The 24095-nt window shown below is 33.6% G+C and overlaps 3 protein-coding genes and 1 pseudogene across 3 annotated transcripts; 2 read left to right on the forward strand and 2 right to left on the reverse strand.

Moving 5' to 3' along the window:
- Positions 1-2333: 2333 nt before the first annotated feature.
- Positions 2334-4130, reverse strand: LOC109012696 (bidirectional sugar transporter SWEET17-like). The gene is made up of 6 exons (XM_018994473.2): positions 3916-4130; positions 3771-3807; positions 3456-3666; positions 3157-3318; positions 2919-3038; positions 2334-2808 (listed from the first exon to the last, which is right to left on the reverse strand). Exons 1-6 carry the CDS (start codon positions 3947-3949, stop codon positions 2611-2613), a joined length of 762 nt encoding a protein of 253 aa, XP_018850018.1. The 5' UTR covers positions 3950-4130; the 3' UTR covers positions 2334-2610.
- A 3200-nt stretch (positions 4131-7330) lies between these two features.
- LOC108987466 lies at positions 7331-14228 on the reverse strand (annotated as a pseudogene).
- Positions 14229-14652: 424 nt separating this feature from the next.
- On the forward strand, positions 14653-18990 carry LOC108987470 (malignant T-cell-amplified sequence 1 homolog). The gene is made up of 9 exons (XM_018960396.2): positions 14653-14788; positions 15249-15317; positions 16191-16272; positions 16370-16437; positions 16555-16652; positions 17625-17761; positions 17916-17983; positions 18365-18428; positions 18629-18990. Exons 2-9 carry the CDS (start codon positions 15307-15309, stop codon positions 18644-18646), a joined length of 546 nt encoding a protein of 181 aa, XP_018815941.1. The 5' UTR covers positions 14653-14788; positions 15249-15306; the 3' UTR covers positions 18647-18990.
- A 1292-nt stretch (positions 18991-20282) lies between these two features.
- Positions 20283-22772, forward strand: LOC108987469 (60S ribosomal protein L18-2). The gene is made up of 5 exons (XM_018960395.2): positions 20283-20436; positions 20517-20606; positions 21373-21501; positions 21583-21765; positions 22332-22772. The coding sequence occupies exons 1-5, from the start codon at positions 20434-20436 to the stop codon at positions 22488-22490; spliced, it is 564 nt and encodes a 187-aa protein (XP_018815940.1). The 5' UTR covers positions 20283-20433; the 3' UTR covers positions 22491-22772.
- The last annotated feature ends 1323 nt before the right edge of the window (positions 22773-24095 follow it).

Below are 24095 nucleotides of genomic sequence, written 5' to 3' on the forward strand. Positions count from 1 at the left end.
TTAAACATGTGAATGAAATACAAAATGGTTGAAATATCACATCAAGACTAGCGTATAATATTAATAATTGTTCAGTATTTGAAGAAAAAATATTGAATAATGATCACGCGCGTATGTACGTGCTTCACTTGCTTAATTATTTTGCTAATGATCTAATTATATATTAATTCCTATATTTTACATTAATATAAAACAAACCAAAGTCTATTTAGCTTGATATGGTGCCCCATGCATATCTTTTGAGCAGAAAAATAAATTGATGACAGCCACTTTCATATAAAAAAAATATTTGATGTCACTTGAGATATATGATAGATACTACGAGAATGATTATCGAAAATTAGTCGAAAAAAAAAAAAAAAACATGGATATTAATTGAAGATTATCCGGCAAACTAACCCTCATTTTTAGGAGTCCTGACTCCTGTGCTCAGATTGCAATGGCCTATAATTATTAAAAATAAAAGAGAGAGAAGAGTAAACATGGAGTGTGTAACGATTGTAGCATTATCACTCGAGTTACTGCACGACATGTGGTAGCCCAGAACATTTATGCTTTGATGGGCCTGCAGGCCTATAATTATTGAACAAGCCTGCACAACCCAAAGATTTTAGGGCCCATTTTGATAGAGGTAAGACCTCATTTCTTTTCATTTTAATTAATAATTTTATTATGTGAAATATTCTAGTCATAAAATAATTATATAAAAATAATCTCATAAATTGACATGTCTTGATGTGATTTATCAGATTATACAGTTACTTTTATTGTATTACAAATCTGACGGTTCACATGAAACCACATCAATTTGTGAAATTATTTTTGTGTAATCTCTTTGTGAATGTAACACTCATTTTTTATTATTATTTACAAATTATCCTAACTCATATCACTATTCAAACGAATCTTTAATCTTTTTATTTTTTCTCTTCCACGCCAAATGTTGAACTTATTATTATTATTATTAATTTTTCTTTTTATGGGAAAATGAATACAACAAACATGCCAAAGAATTGTAGCTGAAGATCAGCGAAGTTAGGTGATTTTGGGACTGCTCTTCCAAAAATGTTGTTGCATGTGACCTTCAGTCGTGAAATGCGTAAATATCGTGTAGTTATTTTAAAAAAAAGTGGAGTACACTATTAAAAAATTAATTTATTTTTATATAAATCTTATATACATTTATTTTTTTTAAAATGACAACACGGCACAGCATTTTCCAATTTCCCAAAGGTCGAGTTTTTTTGCTTCATATGCTGATCTTAGAACATCATTTTTTTTTGTCATTATTACTTTAATTATTGCTATCATCATCGAGCTTATCTTCAAGTTGCTTTTTTATGATGTACTTATCTTTATTGTCTCTGATCCTTTCGAGCTCATCTTTATTCAAGAAAAATATTATTAAGGTTTATATTTTTCTTAAAGTTGTTTTTCGAATTTTAAAAGTTAAAGTAAAGAGGGAGTACTGATGGCTAATCGAAATTTATAATATTTAATATTGAGTATTTAATATTATTAAAAAAATTTATTAAGCTAATTATAAATATTTTAATTATCATTTTATGTGTATATATATCTCACTTTATACCCTAAATTTTAGATAAAAGTTTTAGATAATCTTATTTTGTGTCTTCAAAAAGTGGATAATTGGTTCTTATATTCATTTAAGCCATGTGTTTAATAGTATTTATATGGAGTTAAAAGGTAAAGGAAGGAAAAATACTGGGAATAATGATTTATATAAACTTTAGTACTATAAGAAGATTACTTATTTATAGTCGGTTAATTTCAGTAAAATAATTAATTATAATTAAAATAAATATATTTTGATCACAAATAATCTTTTCATCGTAAATAAATAACCACAAATATATATTTTTTTTATATCAGCTCCTTCCAATATAATTCCTTAATTTTCTGCTGACTCTCCAAAACTGAGATTTTCTGCAGGCAGCATGAGTTTTTGTTTTTGTTTTTTAACTAAACAAAACATTTCCTTTTATATATATATATATATATATATATATAGAGAAATATAATTAATGTTGATAACTTGGTATTCGTATTGAGTGGCACACAAATCGAAGGTTGTCTCTATGATGATCTGTCTACCAGTCGTAGGCTGCTCGTAGGTCAACAACAACCACTGAAAGTAAATAATTTCCCATGTCTTCTAAACTAAAATAAATATAATTAATTGATAGCAAAGAGTACGTACGTAGCCTCTCTTCTCCATAACTTACCATTATCAGCCTCTAATTATGATCTATATATATAAGAGAAATGTTAGAATGACGTGTGAGTTTGTCTCTTCCTTTTAACTGCTCATGCTCTTATTTAATTTATCGAATTTTAACTACTAAAGGACGTACAAATCTCACAAAATTACATGATGATGATGAGGAGTACTCCTAATTAGCAACCTCTAAATAAACTCAAATCTCTACTGAAATTGCTAGCTCCTCCGGCTGGCCTTCGATCGATCTGATTCTTGGCAGCTAGCAGTAACAAAATCCTTCTCTCGGCCAAGTTTTCTTCATCAGCTAGTCCTCATGATCGTCATGCACCAGTGGGATTTATCAACTTGGGTAACTTAATTCTATCAGGTCACGTTTCGGCCTCTGCATTAACGGATTGGGAGCCGGCCGCCGGGATGATGAGCGGCTCACGTTGCCTAGTGTCATTATCCTGATCTAAATCCTCGTTAATGTTCAAGACTTGCTGCTTGGATGGCTTAGGTTTCCAATAAATTGCATAGAGAATCAGCTGAGCTGTTCCAAGAAGAAATCCAGTCCCATTTGGCGTCTACAAGATTAAACCATCCCTTTCAATTATGAGAACCGATCTAGCAAGTACTTGCGTGGCATAATTATTTATTAGCTGATCATTTTGTGTTTCCTGCAAGGATTACTTACTCCTACAAACCAGTCTTTCGTGAGAAAAGCATAGAAAGTCCAAACTCCTCCGTTCAAGAAAAGGATGAATGAGAGAAGAAAAGGCATGTACTCCACACTCTTCGTTGTCACCACTGTTTTCTACAAAAAGTTTTTAACAGCTTTGACATAAGATTACATGCAGATAAGTATGAATTATAATCGGCTTTTGTTTTTCATTGACAGATCTATATAATGAACCTGATCATCATGATCTTACCATAGCCGAGAGAGGTGAAGCATATGCAATCATGCTGAAGCCTACACACAGTAAACCTGCAACATCAATCCGCACATCCCCATGTAGCAAGAATTGTGTCAACAAAACTGCTGCTGCTGGAAACCCCACATCCAGAATTGCAACAAGTATGGCGGTTCTAGCCTGAATTAAAATACATATACAGCAACACTCATGATCATCATGTGATGATATATATAATTCAATGGAAACTAATTAAACTCATTTTGCAGAAAGCTGAGATCGAGAAACAAAAATCATATATATATATATATATATACCTTCATTCCAGGAGGGGCGTAAAGCAGAAATATGAAAAGAAAAATGATCTCTACAACAGCACCGAACATATTAACTGTGGCAACGAGCAAGCTATCAGGCTTAATAAGTCCATAGTAAACCCAAAAATATGCATTCAACAACTTGCAAATGTATGGAAGGCTCTCAAACTCCTCGGTTGATCTACGCTTCACAATTCTCCAAAATGTTGGTCTACGTACAATTAATTTGTAAGTGCCATTAGAAAGAAAAAGAAAAAAACAAAATATTAACAAGAAAATAAATAAAAACTAGATCTAGATGATCAGCATACTTACGTGGGTGAGAGGTAGACAAGCCCCGACATAATATTGCCTGAAACATATACAAGCAGGAAAATCAATCGAAACAAACTGAAAAATAACCAAAGTAATTTAATTATAAAGGCTGTATAAATTAAGAAAAGAGATGGGACGTTGTTACCAAGCACTCCAGTAAAGTAAACTGAGCTTATCATGCTGAGAAATATTAGTTTCAGTACTCCAACAAAGAAAAGCAAAGATCGGATCTGATCTTCATGTAGAGTGGATCGAGACTTACAGACTAGTACTTAATTCAAGTATATATGTTTGGATCTGTAACAGAAGTACTGCCACTACGCTTTAAGTCTAAGCCGTCAAAAACCAAGGTTTTCGCTAGTTTGTCCTTATTCTCACTATGTTTTAGTTTTGAGTAATGCTATAAAGGGTGTAATGCGTAGTTGTCATCTAATCATTTAAAAAAAAAAAAAAATTATTATTAAAATATAATTTTTTTTATATAAATTTTATATTTATTATTTTTTTAAATAATTACATATCATTTACGTATTCACGACTGTATTTATCATTTTATTTTACTTTTTTATCTTTATTTTTTTTTTCTTTTAAAACAAGCAAATGATTTTACAGAACAGCGGGGAACCATTCAATCATGTATGAAATGAAACAAGCCCCCCACCTGATCTCCTCCAGAAATTAAAAAATTAAACCGAAAAGGAAAGATGGTATAGCATCAAAACCTGTGGATCACATTCGACGTCGACGACGTTAGTTTTGGTCCTTGACTTTGCATCATTGAGTTTGTGTTTTCATGATTAGAAGCATTCTCATACTTCTATATTCTAAATTGATATTAATATACCGATCGAACTATATATCATTTGGAATTTTCATGATTTGGATGATTATATCATGTGTTAAAAAACGTCTAATTCTATAAAGCAGAATTGTGTGTATTAATTCCAGCATTAATCATGCATAATGATTGTAATACTGAGTTAATTCGATGGTGGCCGTGACATTTACAATGATGTGTGACAGTACTGATATATATAGTAATTAGAGAAATGATATTTACAGTCACTTCAAGAAATCAGACATTTTCCAGCGATTTTTAGATTGTTGCAAAAAAAATCGCCGCAAATAGTCATTTTTTGCAACGATTATTAATTCGCCGCTGAATTCCAACTTAACTCATAAGACATTTTGAAGTGGAATTCATGGTTCATTTATTGCGGCGACTTTTTTCGTTGCAAATTTTTTTTACTGTAGCTGCGAATTAAACATCGCCGTAAAATTTGTAATTCTTGTACCAATTTTACGAGGATATTTGCGGCGAAGTTTAGTCGCCGCAAATTAGAATTTTGCATCCGTTTTTCTTAATCGCCGCATGAGCTTTGTATCTTAGCGGTGAAAGTGAATTTTATGCGGCGATAATAACTCGCCACAATACTCTTCTAAAATTTAAGTCGCCCGCCTTTTGCCATTGTTCATTTCCCTCCATCCGCTCCTCCCTCTCTCCCCAATCCGTATTCGTCTCTCGCACGGTGCGCAAAAAATCTACAGGTATTTCTCTCCATCTCTCTCTCTCTCTCTCTCTCTCTCTCTCTTCATAGTAGACCCTCTCTCTCTCTCTCTTCTCTGCAAATTTTTCGTGGGTTTGCTGCTGTGCATTTGTGTTCATTGTTGGAGTTCTGAGTTGTCAATCGGTGGTAAGGCCCTTCTCCTTCACTGCTTCTCACGAATATACCCACATTCACTTCAAGTTAATTTCCACTCCCATGAAATTTCTGTGAAATGAATTTTAAACCGTGCGTGTCCGTGGGTTTTAGGGATTTTTCCTACATTTTGTACAGGGTATCCTTTATCTTGATATTTCCCATGTTAAATGGCTAGGTACATACGGAAGGGAAAACCAGAATTTGGTTTTGTTCTGTTTGAGTCCGAGTCTCTGAAATGGCTCGAGTTTGATGATGTTAATGGAAATGTGCTAACCTACTCTGCACAAGACAGGTACTTTGTCGTTGTTTATACAGTTTATTTACGGTGCCAAATGCACAATTATTTTGTGGATTCTAACAAGCCCTTAAAATGAATATTGTCAGAATATACAAGCTAAGAATTTGGGTTTTGAGAACTTTTGGTTGAAATTGATTTGAACTTAATAATTCTTTTTGTTATTTGTTTTGCTTGTTGTTTTTATGTTATGTCTACCCATAAATTATGCTTATTTTCAATTTTTAGTTTGAAATGTTTAAGTTTTTCATTTGTATTTATTTGTTTGCTTTTTTGGGTTGATGAGTTTGTGCTTTTTTATTTTTATTTTTTGTAAGTTTGTCATTTATATTTATTTGTTTGTTGTTTCATGTTTCAAGTTTGATGTGAGAAACAGAGTAAATTTGTGAGTCTGTGTTGAACTTGATGTGATGATTGGGAGCACCAAATGTTATGTTGTCATGTGTTGGTATAGCTAAACTCGATAGGATTTTTGTGAGCCTTGCTTTAGCTCTTATATCGTTTCTTAGGTGGCTAGAATGCTAGTAGGTGGAATGAAGGTGGTTGGCATCTATATATGGGTCACCAACGATGTTTTTAAAAATTCAACCATAATGCTTTCTCAGGTAATTTCTTTTATTTTTCTTTTCTTCTTCTCATTCATCAAGATTTAGTTATAACGTGTGGATTTGTCGATCCACTTTATTAGTACTGTAGCTGTGGCCCTGTTATACTGATGATCGTGGCATAGCATGCCTGCAAAGGTGTACAATCAAAATCGGGTTATCATATAAACTGGATAATTATCATGTTGTTGCCTTAATATTTGGAATTCTTTGTTTGTTTCTTAGCTCTAGATACTTATTGAACTTCCATTTAATTCTTGCTACTGGTCTTCTAAGTAGAAGATTTATAATAGGTGTGTACATATAATGTATATAACATTATAACATTATAATTCTTGCTACAAGGTGATTTCCCTTGTAGTGAGTTATGAGCGTGCGAGCATCGTGTACTCGTTTTGAAAAAATTAAATAAATATGGGACCTACATGAAAATAAATTAATTTTTTATGAATGAATCTCACTCTTTTTCAAAACGACTGTACGGTATTTGTGCATTCTACGATTATATGTAATATTACTCTAATAATTATGATGGTGATCCATGTACGTTAACGACGAGTACTGGCTAATGGTCGTAGATAATGTGTTGCAGTACTAGCAATTGATTAATGGACAAGAGCAATATTATTAATGGTTCTTGTAAAAAAAAAAAACAAAAACAAAAAACAAAAAGCTTTAATATTTATTCAAAAGACACATTCATGCATACCTATTTGTACTCATAAAGAATAATAGGGCAAAGAGATTCCAAGCGCATCGTGACCATGGATCACATATAAGGCCAAAAATAAAAGGATAGCCACCGGCCTTATCTGTATTAGATATCGACATGAACCAATTATAACTTGCTAGATTGATACGTTTCAGTCATTTAAAATCATGATTGCCTAGCATATAACATTATTTAACATATACATGCACGACAGGCCAGATTCGAGTTGATCATCTGGCCATGTCTTACTCAGCATTTTCAGCAATGAATCCTTTGATAATTTGTATGACTCTCTCAACCACTTGTGATGATGGATGTTCCGAGAAGAAACCATGTTGCTTTCCTTCAAACTCTACGTACAAAATCTTCTTTCCTAGCTCTTTCAACCTTTTTGCATAGTTCTCCACCCTATCCTTCAAAATTTCGTCGCCGCCTAGCTACAACCACAAAAATCGGATCGAGGGCCACTTCTACTAGGTTGGGACTAGAGAGTCCAAAGGGGTTCGCCAAGGGGTGGTCTATAGTTTCTCCGAGTGGAAGAGACAAAGGCCAAATTCAAAAATAATATATGAAAATAGTTATTCTATTATCAAATCAGTATATCTTTATCTTTATATATAATAAATGGCTATGAGACGGAGTAAACGAAAATTCTTGTTTTCCGTTTACTTTCTGTTAAATGAACGTTAGGTTATTGAAATTCTTTTATCATTCATATTATAATTTTTTTCACTTCACAGATTGTCAGGTTGCTTTTCGAATACTTTTTCTCTTGTCAGATTATGATAATTTTGGGATTTCTGGGGCGCTGACCGACCTCAAACACCAAAAGGCAATTTAGCTCAAAACCCAAATTGTTAGATTATGATACTTTTTGGGATTTCTGGGGGCGCTGACCGACACCAAAGACAAAAGCAAATTTAGCTCGAAACCCAAATTGAAACCTATATATATAAATAAAAATATATATTTATAATCATTTGATCTCGATCCTTTCTTGATTAGGCTGGGTGCTCTCTGATCATGTAAAATATAGTGTTATCCGAAACTCAAATTAATGGGCTCTGACTCGATGCCTATCCTCAGTTGCTTATGTATTGCTCTTCACCATTTTTACGCTCTGTCGGTTTCGATGAGTACGTACTCAGCTGCTTATGTATTGTTCTAAACCATTTTTATGCTCTGTCGGTTTTTTTTGCTTCTGCAGGTTGTCAGCTTGTGATATTATTGGGATTTCTGATACACTGCAGCTGGCCTCTGAAAAACCAATAAGAAAACACAGAAAACAATAAAAAAAGTTGTAAAAAAAAATCAAACAAACTCTAACAAACATATAAAAAAACACAAAAATCATTCAAAAAATATTCTTAATCAGTGTTTTTCCCTATCTGGTTTGGAAAAATAATTCATAAAAAAACCAATAAGAAAGAACACAGAAAATATTTAAAAAGTTGTAAAAAAAAATCAAACAAACATATAAAAAACACAGAAACCATTAAAAAAATATTCTTAATCAGTGTTTTTCCATATCTGGTTTGGGTGTTTTTGAGTTTTTCTTTTTTCATGTTTGTTTTGCTGTTTTTGATATCTAAGAGGTCGCCTCTCCTCCATTACACTTTAAAAGACTGTTTTGAGAGGAGAAACCATAGCGTTTTGAGAGGAGAAACCAAACCACCCGATATTCTGAAATTGAGGATCATAGGTATTCATGTTTGGCAGTATTCAGTGTTCAACCTATTTTGTGTTTTTGACTTCTTATCTATTCTCTTCTCTTCTATTTTTTTCTCTTACTGGTTGTTAATGTTTACTATTAATTTATTTTCAGCTGCTTTCCCAGTTGTCTAAGGTGTTATTGGTTGGAGATTTCTACCACCTGATGTTCCGAAATTGACGATCATAGGTATTCATCATTGGCAGTATTCAATGTTCAACCTATTTTGTGTTTTTGACTTCTCATCTATTCTCTTCTCTTCTATTTTTTTCTCTTGCTGGTTGTTAATGTTTACTATTAATTTTTTTACAGCTGCTTTCCCAGTTGTCTAAGGTGTTCTTGGCTAGAGATTTCTCAAGCTAGAACTTTCTGGAGTTTCATCATTGTGAGTGCATAGTTATTTAGTGTGGTGTTTTCTAATGGTACATGCAGTGCTTTCTGCTTCCTGTTTCCTATAAACCTCAACAGATGTTTAGATGGTGTGCATATATCACATAATCTATTTGCCATTCTACTCAATTTATAAAATAAATATTAGTAAATTGCACTCTCAATCTACATTAAAACCAAAGTACTAATCTGAAACTGAAAACGAAAAAAAAACATTGAAAAACTCATGCAACCGTCAAAACTCACTACCCATTTTTCATTTTTTTTTGTTTGCTGTGTCACCAGATTTGTAGAAGTTTTGATTTTTTTTTTTTTTGCTAAATTTCGGTTGGTTTTTTTTCCCCTTTATAGGTCTCAAGACATATCTTCACCAAAAAAAATGAGGATATACTAACAACCAAATAGGTGACAATCCCAGAAACACTAACTTCATTTTATGAAATGAAAGTTCCACACCCTCAACCATTCTGCTATTCCCTTCCTTCCAAAGCAAAAATAAATATCATTGGGCATCTATTTGCCATCTTAACCAAAAAAATGAGGATATACTAACAACGAAATAGGTGACAATCCTAGAAACATCAACTTCATTTTATAAAATGAAAGTTCCACACCCTCAACCATTCTGCTATTCCCTTCCTTCCAAAGCAAAAATAAATATCATTGGGCATATTTTTTCATTCTCAATCTACATTAAAACCAAAGTACTAATCTGAAACTAGAAAAGAAAAAAAAAAGTTGAAAAACTCATGCTTTTACCTGTCAAAACTCACTACACGTTTTTCATTTTTTTTTTGTTTGCTGTGTCACCAGATTTATTGTTTTTTATTTTTTCCTATTTCATGTTTACTTTGTTTTTTCTATTGTGGATCTGTATTTGAAGAGATGGTGTCTACTCTCAATCTACATTAAAACCAAAGTACTAGAAAGGAAAAAAAAAATAGAAAAACTGATGCTTTTACCCGTCAAAACTCACTACCCATTTTTCATTTGAAGCCCATAAATTCATAAAACTCAAGCACCTTAGATGGTCCAACCAACATCTCAACAGAAAACAAAAACTCGATGTATATTTTCTACATTCTCACATCTGTTATATATGTTTTTACAAAACTCGATCTTAACAGTTCAAATCATCCAATTTTGTCGTGGGAATTAGTTCTAATGCAATCAAACCTAGGTATGTGGAACTAAGAAACGTATAAAAATCCAAATTTTTTTAATTTATTTCATGAACAAACACTTGGATCCGTAAGAGAGGCAAAAGGAAAATCAATTAAATCCAAAACTCAAAACAAGAAAATTTGGGAGAAGGATAACGAGAAATTTTCATACCTTATTTCAATCGAAAATTGAAGTAGCGGCGTCAAAGCGAGGCAGAGGCGGCACGGCGACTCAGAGGCGAGAGAGTGAGACGAGGGGGTTGAGGAAGGGAGTGAAAACAAAAGGAAAATCGATTAAATCCAAAACTCAAAACAAAAAAGCTTAGGAGAAGGATGAGGAGAAATTTTCGTACTTTATTTCAATCGGAAATTGAAGAAGCAGCGGCAAAGCGAGGCAGAGGCGGCAAGGCGACGCAGAGGCGAGAGAGTGAGACGATGGAGCTGAGGAAGGGTTCCAAAAGGGAAGGTGCGGCGCGGGGAGGTGGGAATGGAGAAAAGGCTAGGGTTTTTAACCAAACATGGCAAAACGGCAGTGTTTTGGAATTGGCCTTGGATCCCATCTATACACGGGCTGGGCCCTTCACAGTTCACACACACACTCCGGCCCAATAATAATAAAAATTCATCCAAACACTTCACATAACCTCCCAACAAAGAAAGCCCAATCCGAAAAATAATACACAATACAAAATACAAAACACTTTAATACAAAATACACAACATCTTTTACAATAATAAAATAATATAATGAAAGCGATCATTAATAATAAAAAAAATGAAATTAAAAAGCCAATAATAATATAAAATATTATTAGAAAATTGAAGAAAATACCTTAACACAAAATGCACAACAATTTTTGCAATAGTAAAATAAAATAATGAAAACTATCATAATAATAAAATAAAAAGTTAAAATTAAATAATAATATAAAATACTATTAGAAAATTGAAATTGAAATTATATATTATTGTAATCCAGAAGGCCCAATCTGAAAAATGAAAATAATATATAAGAAAACACCTTAACACAAAATACACAATAGCTTTTGCAATAATAAAATAAAATAATAAAGGCAAAAAATTTGAAATTAAAGAGGCAATAATAATATAAAATATTATTAGAAAACTAAAGTTTATCTAATATATTAAGAAAACACCTCAATACAGAATACACAATAACTTTTGTAATAGTAAAATAAAATAATAAAAATTATCATAATAATAATAATAATATTATTAAATTAAAGAGCGAATAATAATATAAAATATTATTAGAAAATGAAAGTTTATCGAATATATTATTGTGATGCAAGAGGCCGAATCTGAAAAATGAAAATAATATATAAGAAAACACCTTAACACAAAATACACAACAACTTTTGTATTAGTAAAATAAAATAATGAAGACGATCATAATAATAATAGAAAAATGAAATTGAAGAGCCAATACACAAAATGCACAACAACTTTTGCAATAGTAAAATAAAATAATGAAAACTATCATAATAATAAAATAAAAAATTAAAATTAAATAATAATATAAAATACTATTAGAAAATTGAAATTTATATCGTATATTATTGTTATAAAATTTATAACATGCATAGTAATTTAATTAAGAACATTGCATTCAATGATTTGTGTTAATTTACAAGACATCAATTTTTAGCACATCTATTTTTTAAATTTTTATTAATCACGGAAGCCTATTAAAAATTTTCTTTGCAGGAGCATCTGCCATATATAGAAAATCTTGTAGCAGAAGTTTCACAAAAAGAATGGATGATTGAACTTTTGGTAGACCCCAATCGACTCAAACAACAGCAACACAAAAATTTCAACATCGTCTCTATTGATGCAGTACAAGATGACAAAAATGATGCATCGTAAAAAAAATATCAAAAGACTCATATTTTAAACTGATATTTTTGTTTGTTTTGTATTAAACTTATCGGAGACAATTTTGCTAAAACTATCGATATTATAAATATGTGTTGGATTATGTTATATTCTAAACTAATGTATTATAAATATCGATGTCTCACCAAACTAGGCAAACGTGCTTTGCACGTTGTTCCGACCTAGTGTATATATATATATATATATATATATATGTATATACAACATACCATTTACCTCACTTAAATAGTAAGATTTTTCTAAGATTCAAATTCAAAAATGTATATTTTAAATCAAATTATGGTATGTAAGCACTGTACTAGTTATGTGTGCTCTACATACTGACTTGATAATAGAGTTTCTTATATAAAAAAATATTGATAGATTAACATGAAGTTGACCAAAACAAACAGGTCTCGCATGCATACACATTTTATAATTTTGTCTTCATTATTGTGAGATAAATTCAACTACAACTTTCAAAAGATAAAGGCCAAAATAATTGATATTTAATCAGTACTAATGGTAGATGATAGCATAGAGGGTAATAGTTTTTTTCCCCATACAATCACCAACTTGTTTCTCAATATGATAATGTTATTGTATACATAAGAGTTCCTAACACACGTGCTAATTAAACCACACACACACATATATATATACATGTATATATTCTCCATCTATAGGGTTTACTAAATGTTTGACCGGCAGATGCTCACGATCATATACATGTTTACAAATTAATGTAATGATAAAAAATATATTTCCATATCACGTTTTACTAAATTGAGAAAATTAACAATTCTGAAAAATGACAAAACATGAACATATAATATTACCATGTTTGTCTTTGTTAACATATGTCATTGAGATCTAGTTAGTTATGATCTTCACCATGATCAATTAGTAAGATTCACTTAATATGAACTCATGTTTTCACTAATAACCAAGGCCAATTCTCACTAAAACATGGCAGGTGATCTAATCATGAGGATGTTCAGTAGTCATGATCATGTCTCTATACTCCTATATATCATGCTTTTATATATATATATATATGTATGTATGTATGTATGTATAATATGAAAAATTATTTGGGCAAATTTCATGCAAGTTTTTTGAAAAAAAAAATCGATATGTTATGAAAAAACAATTTTTTTTTTTTAATAATGGGTATGTTTTTTTTCAAAAGATTTGTTATACGCACGCTCTGAGCTTGCAATAATTACTAGCATTACTTCATACCAGTACTAGCTAGCATGCATGTCACGCGCCATATCTGTCATACATATCCAAACTCCAGAATGCTTCACATGGCCTCTCTTCCTCGGACCTAGTCCTCACGCTTCCGCCAAAAAATGGAGACAATAGCACATAACCCCGCACCCGAATTGGATGCAACTCGACCGAACCCTTGCCCCCAAGCCTAATTGCTATATGATGCGCTATGTTCCCACCAGACGAGTCACCCAACACAAATACACCTTATCAAAGTCTACTAATATCCGGCCATCACCTAAACACTTTTGATTATCCTTATCATTCCCATGGCTACGCATGGCTAGATTTTGTAGCCATCTTAGAGAGCATATTGCATCATCAATGGTGGCAGGAAGTGATCTATGCTCTGGCGCTAGTCTAAAGTCTGGTGCAACGAAAAGGACCCTGAGCGTAGATGCAAGGCTGTGACATATGTTGTGGAAGATGGCATCAACACGCGAACCGATGCAGAAGCCACCGCCATGAAAGTAGTATAGGACAGGAAGCGCGGCGAAAAAAGGTAGTGCAACTGTAGGCTTGTACATGCGTAGATGAAGGTTGTGGTACGTGTTTGTAAAAAAGATAGTCTTTCCAGTGAACCGAGCCATCATTGATGATGGTGATGTTGGCGTCTATGTTGGTTGAGCTTGAAACGGAGCCATCGCTATAGAGCTTCACGAGACCGAAGCAATCTTCAACAACATGAGGAAGAGAACCCATTGTTCATGTACCTCTGTTTCTACTAAGGTGTCTGATATATTAATGCCTGCATGCAGTTTGGTTGGGGAAATGAGCTCTATGTGGGGAAGAAAGGTATATTAATATAATATATATATACATAGTACGAACTCATAAACTACACTAAATTTATTGAGCATGTTTCCACTTGTTGTTCTTATGATTATTTATCTTGTGGTGAACAGTACTTGCATGCAAGCATGCATGTTTGTTGGTATATGACATATAAGCGAATCATAGCCCACTTAGCAAACTGGAGGGTCATAACATAGAATTTAGTCCGAAAAATGATTTATATGCTAGGGGTTTGTGGAGTCTTAGGCCCGTATAAGCGAATCATAGCCCACTTTGCAAAGCCCAACAAAAGGTGTCCCATTTCAAACCGCCGAACCCATATTACCCAAACGAATCGGTGCAGGCTACACCGATCGAGTTGCTTAATTACCACGCGGGCTTAAAGCACCTCAAAACCCTAGCTTTTTTTTTACCTGTACCAGTTCCTCGTATCAGTCGCGAAGCAAGCTCTAATGCTTGCTCTAATGGTTCTCTCTCTCTCTCTCTATATCCGCATAGATAGATATATAGAGACACGCGGATATATATTTTGCTCTACTTCATATATAATACTTTTGTGGTTCTTTTCCTTTTCCTTTTTTTTTAGGGCTTGAATTTTTAAATCTTTCCCCAAATACTCCGGGCTTTTGAATCTAACGTTAGCTTCATTATCCTTAACATGATCACCTCCACCAATTCGATTTTGCAAATTTATTATTAATTTCGTCCTTGGTGATTTTATTGCATTATTTCGACGGTATGTCGTAACAGTCAATGGAAATTGTTTGAGCGCAATAGACAGTCATATGCTAAGATCTCATTTTGATTTAAAACTTTCATTTCATTGATTTATAGAACTTTTGGCAATCTTTGGATTTAGTCCATTTCTAGAACAAGATTATGGAATAATGGTCACATTTCTAATTAGTTTCTATGGCGTGCCTGCAGCAATCTCAAATCTCTTCTTAAGATCCTTGAGATATTTCACTCTTTCTCCGACGGAAAAATGTTCAAAAAGTAAGCCCTCTCTCCGTTTATACTATTATTCGTGTGCTTTTTTTTATTAGTTTAGCGAGTTGCAATGGGTTTGGTCCAATTTGGTAATGGAGTTCACAAATGAATGTCACAATGATGTAGTGCTTTTGGTTTTGTGCACCATGAAATTGGCCATGTTTGGGAGTGAATGAGAGAAATTGGGGAAGTGGGTTTTACGGACTGTTTTGTTTGGCACGTGAGTGATCAGATGGAGATTGTTTATCTCTGGATTTGGAGGTGCAAACTTTTTATGTTTCTGGAAAAGCATTTGAAGCTCGATTAGCCAGGCCTAACTAATTAAGAACGGTAATAGTAGGGGAAACAAATATGGTCTTGCTACGGGAGATCAAGGATTTGTGGACTTTGGGGATCACCTTGTTGTAGGCTCTTCTGGGATTTCATGACGTGTCTGCACAGGGAATAATGGTGGTAGGAAATCTACATATTAAAAAAGAATAATCCTATTTGAAGGCCTTTACACTATACACCATCCACATAGCATAATTTGATTTGGAAAATAAATTTAAAAATTTAAAAATAGTGTTGGTTGGAAATTTCTAGAATGGGTTGTGTTGTGCAGTTGTGGTATATATTTAATTTTCTTTCAAAGGAATTGGGGAATAATTATTGGAGTGAATGGATCTTTGGCTTGCTAGTGTACTATTAAGGGTTATTGTATTGGCTTTTGGGGTGGGCTATGCGTTAATCTTCTTGCACCACAACTCTATGGTTTTTAGCCTTTGGCACCCAATACCTGTTACGCCGTGCATTTAATTTTGATAGGCAGGCATTATTGCATTTATTAATAAATGCAAAATTTTCTCCATGATCCATGCATGTTTTGTTTTCTACTAGGTTTTCCTCTGAAGAAGTCTCTGCACAAAATCAAGTCAAGGCATCCGTGCAACGCAAAATTCGACAAAGTATTGCAGAGGAGGTGCAGCTACTAGTGGATTTTTTTATATTCTTTGCTTTTAAACAAATGTTTGAAGAATTATTTAGAAATTTAGATAAGAATCTCCTATCTTTTGCAGTATCCAGGGCTTGAACCAGTGCTGGATGACTTGCTTCCGAAGAAGTCCCCTCTCATTGTTGCTAAATGGTTTGTGATTTGCTTGAGATATTTTCCATGCACATATTGTTTTCATGGAAACTGTATTACCCAGTATATCCAACTCCTATTTCTGAAAAATTGTTTTTCCTTATCTTCTCCTTATAGTCAAAACCACTTAAATCTGGTTTTGGTGAACAATGTGCCTCTATTCTTCAACATTCGTGATGGACCATACATGCCTACCTTACGACTCCTCCATCAGTGTAATGTATCTCCTTCCTTTTTTTCTTTTCCCATTTAAAGTTGTTTTGCATCTAATTATTTTATCTACTTTAACAGTGAAAATGTTTCTGCTGCAATGTCTGTGTTTTTCCTGGATTTTCTTAATTTGATTTGCTTGTCTTGAAGTTGTATCTTCTATTTGATTTATATGTATTTGAAAATTTTTGTTTACCGATCAACAAAAAAAGTGTATTTGAAAATAGACAGACGATTTCTTAGAAAATTGGGTGCATAGCTCTTGGATAACAAAAAAAGTTCATAAATTTCCTCTCATGAGCTCTAACTCAAATAGCATCTTCGAATAGGATGGGAGGTGTGATTGTTGTGGTTCAAGACCCACCTGTATGTGTTATCAATCAGAGGAAAATAAAAGATTCAGTTGGTTTCGCATCCATACACCATATAAGCAATTATAAAAAACCATTTGGTGAATGGAATGACAAGGGTTCATGGGTAGTTACCAACTGTCTTAGATTCTTCACTTTCTAGGAATCTTGTCTTAAAGTGCCATATGAACGAGGCTTTCAATGCGGGGTTGAATTGCATTCTAGTTGGGAGCCAAGAGAGACACTATTTTCATAGAAACATTCATTTTTTTAGCTATTTAGAGGCTCATTTATAGCGGACTATACCTTGCCCTTTATCATTAGATTACTGTCTCTTCAATTTTTGTATCCACCAATTTAGAGGCTGAAATCAACAGAGCGCTGGTTTTGTTGTTTTTCCCCTTTAATATTAGATTTCTGAGACTCTTTTACTTATCAAAAAGATTTCTTCATCTTTTTTTTTAAATTTTCTTTGAACCTTTTTAATCTTCTTCTATATATAATTGGATGGGAAGTATGCATTGTCTATCACTCATGTAATCATCACTCTATGTTTTTGTTTTCAATTGAAATATTATGCCTAAAACTCAAGCCCCTTGATATGGTTTTCTTTTATTGGTTTTACAGATCCAAATATAATGAAAAAATTACAAGTTGACAGAGGTGCAATAAAATTTGTCCTTGCTGGTGCCAACATAATGTGTCCTGGTCTTACATCTCCTGGTGGCGCTTTGGATATAGATGTGGAGTCAGAGACTCCAGTGGTATGAATTCTACACTTTTTTCAATGGCTGCGATCATACATGTTGTACTCGGCATATATGTTTTTTGGTGCGTACTGATCATATCATGTGAAAGTGTTGAAGTTTTGTTTTTGCTATATATATATTTCTGATTTGTAGAACTGAATGCTCTCAGGCCATTATGGCTGAAGGAAAGGAACATGCCCTTGCAATTGGATTTACAAAAATGTCAGCAAAGGACATGTAAGTTAGTGTGGCATATTGCAATTTCTATTAATTGAAGTGCTAATCTGGAAGTAGAGGGTAGCTAAGTTCCTAGGTTTTCTCTCTCCCTCGTCTTCTTCCCAGAAGGGTAGTGGAGCAATATGCGACCATGACAAATGTTAGAAGCACAGGCCTAAAAGATTTGGTTTACATCGCACTGAGCCAAAATTAGGGCTTCAGTATTGCTGATTCTTACCTAACAAAAGCAAAAGAGAAAAAATCAGCATATCCCTATTAGTATATTAAGTTCACGCGTTCAATTATTTATATATCACATGCACGATGTCACTAGTCAGAATAGAGGTTCTTCCTTTGCTCGTTGGCATATTTATTAAGTTGATGTATTTGCTTGTCTTACAGAAAAGCAATCAACAAGGGCATTGGAGTGGACAATATGCATTATCTTAATGATGGTCTTTGGAAGGTATGCCATGGTTAAATCCTTACCTCTTTGTTTGTACACACTTTATTGTTATAGCCCCAATTGCCATTCTCGTGTTAAAAACCATGTGACTGTTTCTATAATATGGCTGTCACAGACATTAAAAAAAAAAAAAATTGACTCTATATGATATATTAAGTTCCAACAATGCGATCATCTTGATTTTCTTACTTACTCTGCAGATGGAGCGGCTTGATTGAGGTGGTGTTCAAAAGCCACAACATTAACATCCTTGGGATAAAGAAATAACTTTTGAGTTATCTCTTTGTCTATGAAAAATGATAGTGACCCGTTGAAGGGATGATGATGTGTACCATTTCCCATGTAGTTTCTTCATTTGTCACTGTATACAGTGAAGAAACTAGTTTTAATATATATGATCAATCATTTTATTAATGGGTTTTGTTTTGGTGGTCGCTAGAAATATTACATTTTGAATTCCTTGCTGCTTCCTTTTCTGCCCCCTCAGGTTTGCTGCTTTTTTGTAATTAAATTCTGAACTTGTTGAGTTTGAATAACATCTTGTTTGAAGGATTCACTTTGACTTCCTTTTTTTTTGTGGTAAATATCCATAAACACAAAATGGGTTAATTGAGAAACAAGGTAGAGCTATATATCTTTATCTGCTGCCAGAATTACCCTTGCAGAGAACCAGTCATATATGTTTAACCAAATTAAGTCATGAAACCTTTGGAATTAAAATGGCAAGGAATTGAGTGAACAGTGTGGTGTTGCTTTTAAGATGATGATACTTCTGAGGGTGCAATGTAATTACAGTTTTGAAATTTTAGTATCTACATTTGTAAAAACACGTGTAAGAAAGTGGAAAATGTATTTCTCCTCTTCCTAGTAAAATCTTCTTGCTATAAATACTTTCCAAAAAATAATAGAAATTAATTTGTTCATGTTATTAGGATCCTAAAAGTTTATTAATGCTTACTTGTAGCATCATGGAAATGACAATAAAATTATTTATTCAATATTCTCTCTCTCTATCTCTCTCTCTCTTCTAAAACCCAATAAACAATAAAATTTTCCATAACAAACATAATCACGTTTGATTTGCATAAAACATCTTCCCGAAACCAACGTAATGAGACAAAAAAAATCCAGTCGTATGTATATCTGTAGTGACATATATTTGCTTGGTCTTAGAACCTTAAAGAGGTTATGTTTTAGGAGAGCATTAGTTGGTTTCAATCTTGTTCTGGAAATTTTCGTTGATTATTAAAAGCTTTTCTCTATTGATATAAAGAAACAAAAAACATATATAAAAAAAAAAAATCTTCTAAATTGGAATAAACGTAATCGTTCTGTTCATGCTTAGTATGGCAAAGCCAATCATGCCTAAACGTTGAAGCACGTATTGCTTATACAATCAACTTAAAGAGGGTAAAAAAAGAAAAAAAACATAATCTTCTCAAGTATTAATTTCCTCTATTTTTTCAGCTTTTCAAAGGTCCTAATTTTTAAGATTTACTTAAAATAATAAGAGATCATATTTACAGTCGTGAAGTGCGTAAATGTCGCGTAATTTATTTAAAAAAATAAATAAATATAAAATTTACATAAATTAAAAAAATAATTTTTTAATAATGAATCTTATTTTTTTTAAATAATTATATAATCTTTATATATCCTACAATTTTATATAACATCATTCAAGCTCTAAAAAAAAATTACTTTCTTTTTTTGGGGAGTAAAATAAGAACTCGCAAGTAAAACTGGGCCAGTTTAAAGTCTGCTAGACTAATTCCCAGGGTTGGACTCTTTGTAAAGCCCCAGACACTGTCTTTTCTTAATTTTCTCCACAGACACGTGTCGTTCAAAGATCTGATGCTCTAGGAGGACCAATACTGCTCCCCAGTCCGATAACACGCCATAAAAAGCCTCTCAAAACCCTAGCTTTCATTTTTTGAGTTCCTCGCATCAGTAGCGGCGTCGCCCAAGAGAGACACCACACCATCGTCTGCCGAAGCAAGCTCTAATGGTAATCTCTCTCTCTCTCTCTCTCTGATTCTAATTCTTATAATACTAATCTGACTGCGTTGGTGTTTCATTTCCGGTTAGGGTATCGATCTAGTCGCAGGAGGTAAGAGCAAGAAATCCAAGCGTACCGCTCCGAAATCCGATGATATATACCTTAAACTCCTCGTCAAGGTCTCTCCGAACCCTACGTATACGCTCGCACACACATGCTCACGTGTTGATTTCAGTATGAGTGTGCATATGCTCTTCTGTATCAGTGTGTGTGTGTGTTTTAGTTTCTTACGAACGGATGATGTCCCATGATGTAATTTTGGTGTGTTCGGAAAACATTAAAGCAGACCCAATGTTGTTTGCGTTCGGAGAGCAAACTCTGGCATTGACATCATAATTTGAGTTCTTTTTTAGTTTTGTGCACTTTTAACAACGCCTAAGGCCGAGCGCTTCCCTCTTGAGGAAGGGGTGGCGTGGTATTCCACGGGAGAGGTTTCTGTTACAAATCGTGGCGCACAATAGTGCGATAGGCGCACATTAGCAATTATGGGGGCTGCTATGGCCGCTTTGCTGCTCTAGTTTTGTGCAGCTTAAGCGATAGGATTGCCCTACATTTACTTGTAAAAAAAAGTCATAATTATTCTCTTTCAAACTTCTCTTACCCAATATGGGACTCTTAAGAGTGAGGCATCGCAGTGGGCGCGTTCGTCTTTTCGACTTATAATTTTCCGAGCTAAGAGTTGGAATATTGTCAAATCCGTGGATTTGACTCGGCCGTTTTTTTTTTACTTCTCAGAAAAAATTATGTTTCCTTATAAAGTTGTTCTCATGAAATGTTCTTAAAATGACCTCCAAGCCAAATGCTTGCGCCTGTAATGTTCCTGTATGAATTGTGTATCTTTTTGCATAAGTTTATAGTCTGTCTGACTTGATGCCACATGATTAGCTTTACCGGTTCCTTGTTCGGAGAACCGGCAGCAAGTTCAATGCAGTGATTCTCAAGCGGTTGTTCATGAGCAAAGTCAACAAGCCACCACTTTCTCTGTCTAGGTTGATCCGTTTCATGAAGGGAAAGGTTTGTACTTTTTTGATCCACTTTAGATAGAATTCATGATCATGGGTTTTAATCTTGTTGCATCTGTGGTTTGCCTTATAGGAGGGTAAGATTGCTGTGGTCGTGGGGACTGTGACAGATGATATTCGGGTTTATGAAGTTCCTTGCTTGAAGGTTACAGCACTGAGATTTACTGAGACGGCTAGGGCAAGAATTGAGAAGGCTGGTGGTGAGTGCTTGACGTTTGACCAATTGGCTCTGAGGGCTCCACTGGGCCAGAACACGGTATTGACTTTGATGCCTTTATTAGTTGCTACACTTTTGAATTAGTTTAGGCTGTTGCTGCTCCTTTGTGCTTGGATATAGCTTAGAATCTTGTTATTAAAGCTCAAGGATTAACAAATGTTCTAAAAGTTTGCTGAGACAATTTGAAATTGTGAATTGCCCCATTTACATTGATTTCGTTTTGGTTAAAGAGAGCTGGAAACACTGTCTTCTTTCTATATTGTGTATATGATGATTCTCTAGTCATGCCGTTTAACAATCACAATTTGATTTCCCATCCATTATTTTGGAAAATTGTGGAGTCTTAACAAAAGAAGGCTTTATGACTTTCAACCCATATATGCATACATACATATATACAAGAGTCTATTGTTCAAGGTAGTCATCATTTACATAATGGGAAAATAAATGATGAGTATTGCCCACTTACAGAGGGGGGTGTACATGAGAAACACATTATTCTTTGTAGGGAGATTATGTGATTACTTGTAAGTTCTTCCAAGTCAATCAGAATAATGTTTTGAGAGGTCCACTCCTATTGTATTTAATCATAATCTTTGATGCAGGTTCTTCTCAGAGGTCCAAAGAATGCACGTGAAGCAGTGAAACACTTTGGTCCCGCTCCTGGTGTGCCACACAGCCACTCCAAGCCCTATGTCCGATCAAAGGGGAGGAAGTTTGAGAGGGCCAGAGGAAGGAGGAACAGCAAGGGATTTAGAGTTTGAGTTAATTTTTTTATGGGTAAGGTTTGAGTTAATTTTAGTAGTTGGTGGGGAAGAAATGTTATTTCTTACCATGGTAATTTAAATTTTTGCTAGACTATTAGGTACCTGTGTTGTGGAGGTTGTTTGGCATCGTTATTGTGACTATGGACATGATTTTTCAATGCTTGTTACTTGAAGACTTATTCTTTTTTACACTGTCTGGTATCAAATGTATCAAGATAGGGCATCTTGGATATTACGTTTTTTTTTAATAGTAAGAAAGACAGTTTTATCTTGGATATTCACGTTTGGTTCAATACATTTCAAAAATAATGATTGATCACAGTCGGGATGCACCTTGCAGTTCATCATCAATCCCGACCGTATTTGGTGCAGATTAGTTAATTATTATTGGATATTTTTGTTTGGTTACTTGAGCTACCACCTGATTTTGAGCCCTCTTTACTTCAGGTAACTAGAGTGGCATTGACGAGGCAAGTATGTGCTTCTCAATAATGGTCGTTACAAGCATACCCAAAAAAATATTGGGCTTAGAATTATATGTAGAGAAATTATTTGCAGTCCCATTATGAATTAGGATAAAAAGAAAAAAAAAATCATTTTCAAAAGAAAATAATTATAATTTTAAATTTTTTTAAACATTACTGTATTGGCTTGCATGAGTAATTTCTATTTGGAAACTGACTGTAGACTAACTCTTGTATTTAATGGTTCATATTGGATGAGCTCCCGAATTATAAATTATTGTGGTTGACTTTGAGTTTTAATTAGACATAATAATTAGGTTAAATTGTATTTATTATTTATTAAATGAGTTAGACTCTTTTTAGAATTTAAAGATAGGTTATTAAAAATTTATTTTAACTTAAAAATCATTATTTATTGAAGTTTCATACGCAATCTCAGTCACTGTCAATTCTATGTTGAATGAATTCTTAGATCATGTTTTTAAATTTCAATTTCTTTTCTTAGATGATCACGATCAAGTTTTCAGCAGATTAGTATTACTACATGTATTAACCGTATCCAACTTGAGCTTGTCGGCATTCTTTTTCAAATTTCTTTATAAATATTTTCCCTTTCTTTTGTTATTTCAAAAAGATCATTAAATCCTCGTCTAATCTTGAGGACATCTAGAAACAACCGGCTAGTCACCACCCATATTGGTTGCCTTCTATCCCGACCAATAAGCTGCTGCCCCACTATTGCACAGTTTCATTCTCTCGATGAGCTCTCTATTCTAGGGGTGCTATCTGCGCCATACGGTGCAGGGGCACTCCCTCCCCAACCCCCCTCCCCACACTATGCTGGGAGGGTTTCCAACCTTGCCCCGGTATTGGGGGTGGGGTTGAAACCGCACCTCGCCCCACTCAACTTAATGACCTATTGAGGGTCTATAAATTTTTTTGGGTCTAAAACAAATTATAATATAATTTAAATTATAAATTAAAATTTACATAATAAAAAATAATATAAACTCATTAGAGTTGTATTTTGGATTACTTTGGCATTCCTACGCCAATCTTTATATAGAAGGTCAATACAATACAATAGTCATACTTAAGCAATGTGAAACTTACTGTTAACTTGAATTAAACTTCAACT

This window comes from Juglans regia, chromosome 11 (genome assembly GCF_001411555.2).
Source record: "Juglans regia cultivar Chandler chromosome 11, Walnut 2.0, whole genome shotgun sequence".
Taxonomy (NCBI): domain Eukaryota; kingdom Viridiplantae; phylum Streptophyta; class Magnoliopsida; order Fagales; family Juglandaceae; genus Juglans; species Juglans regia.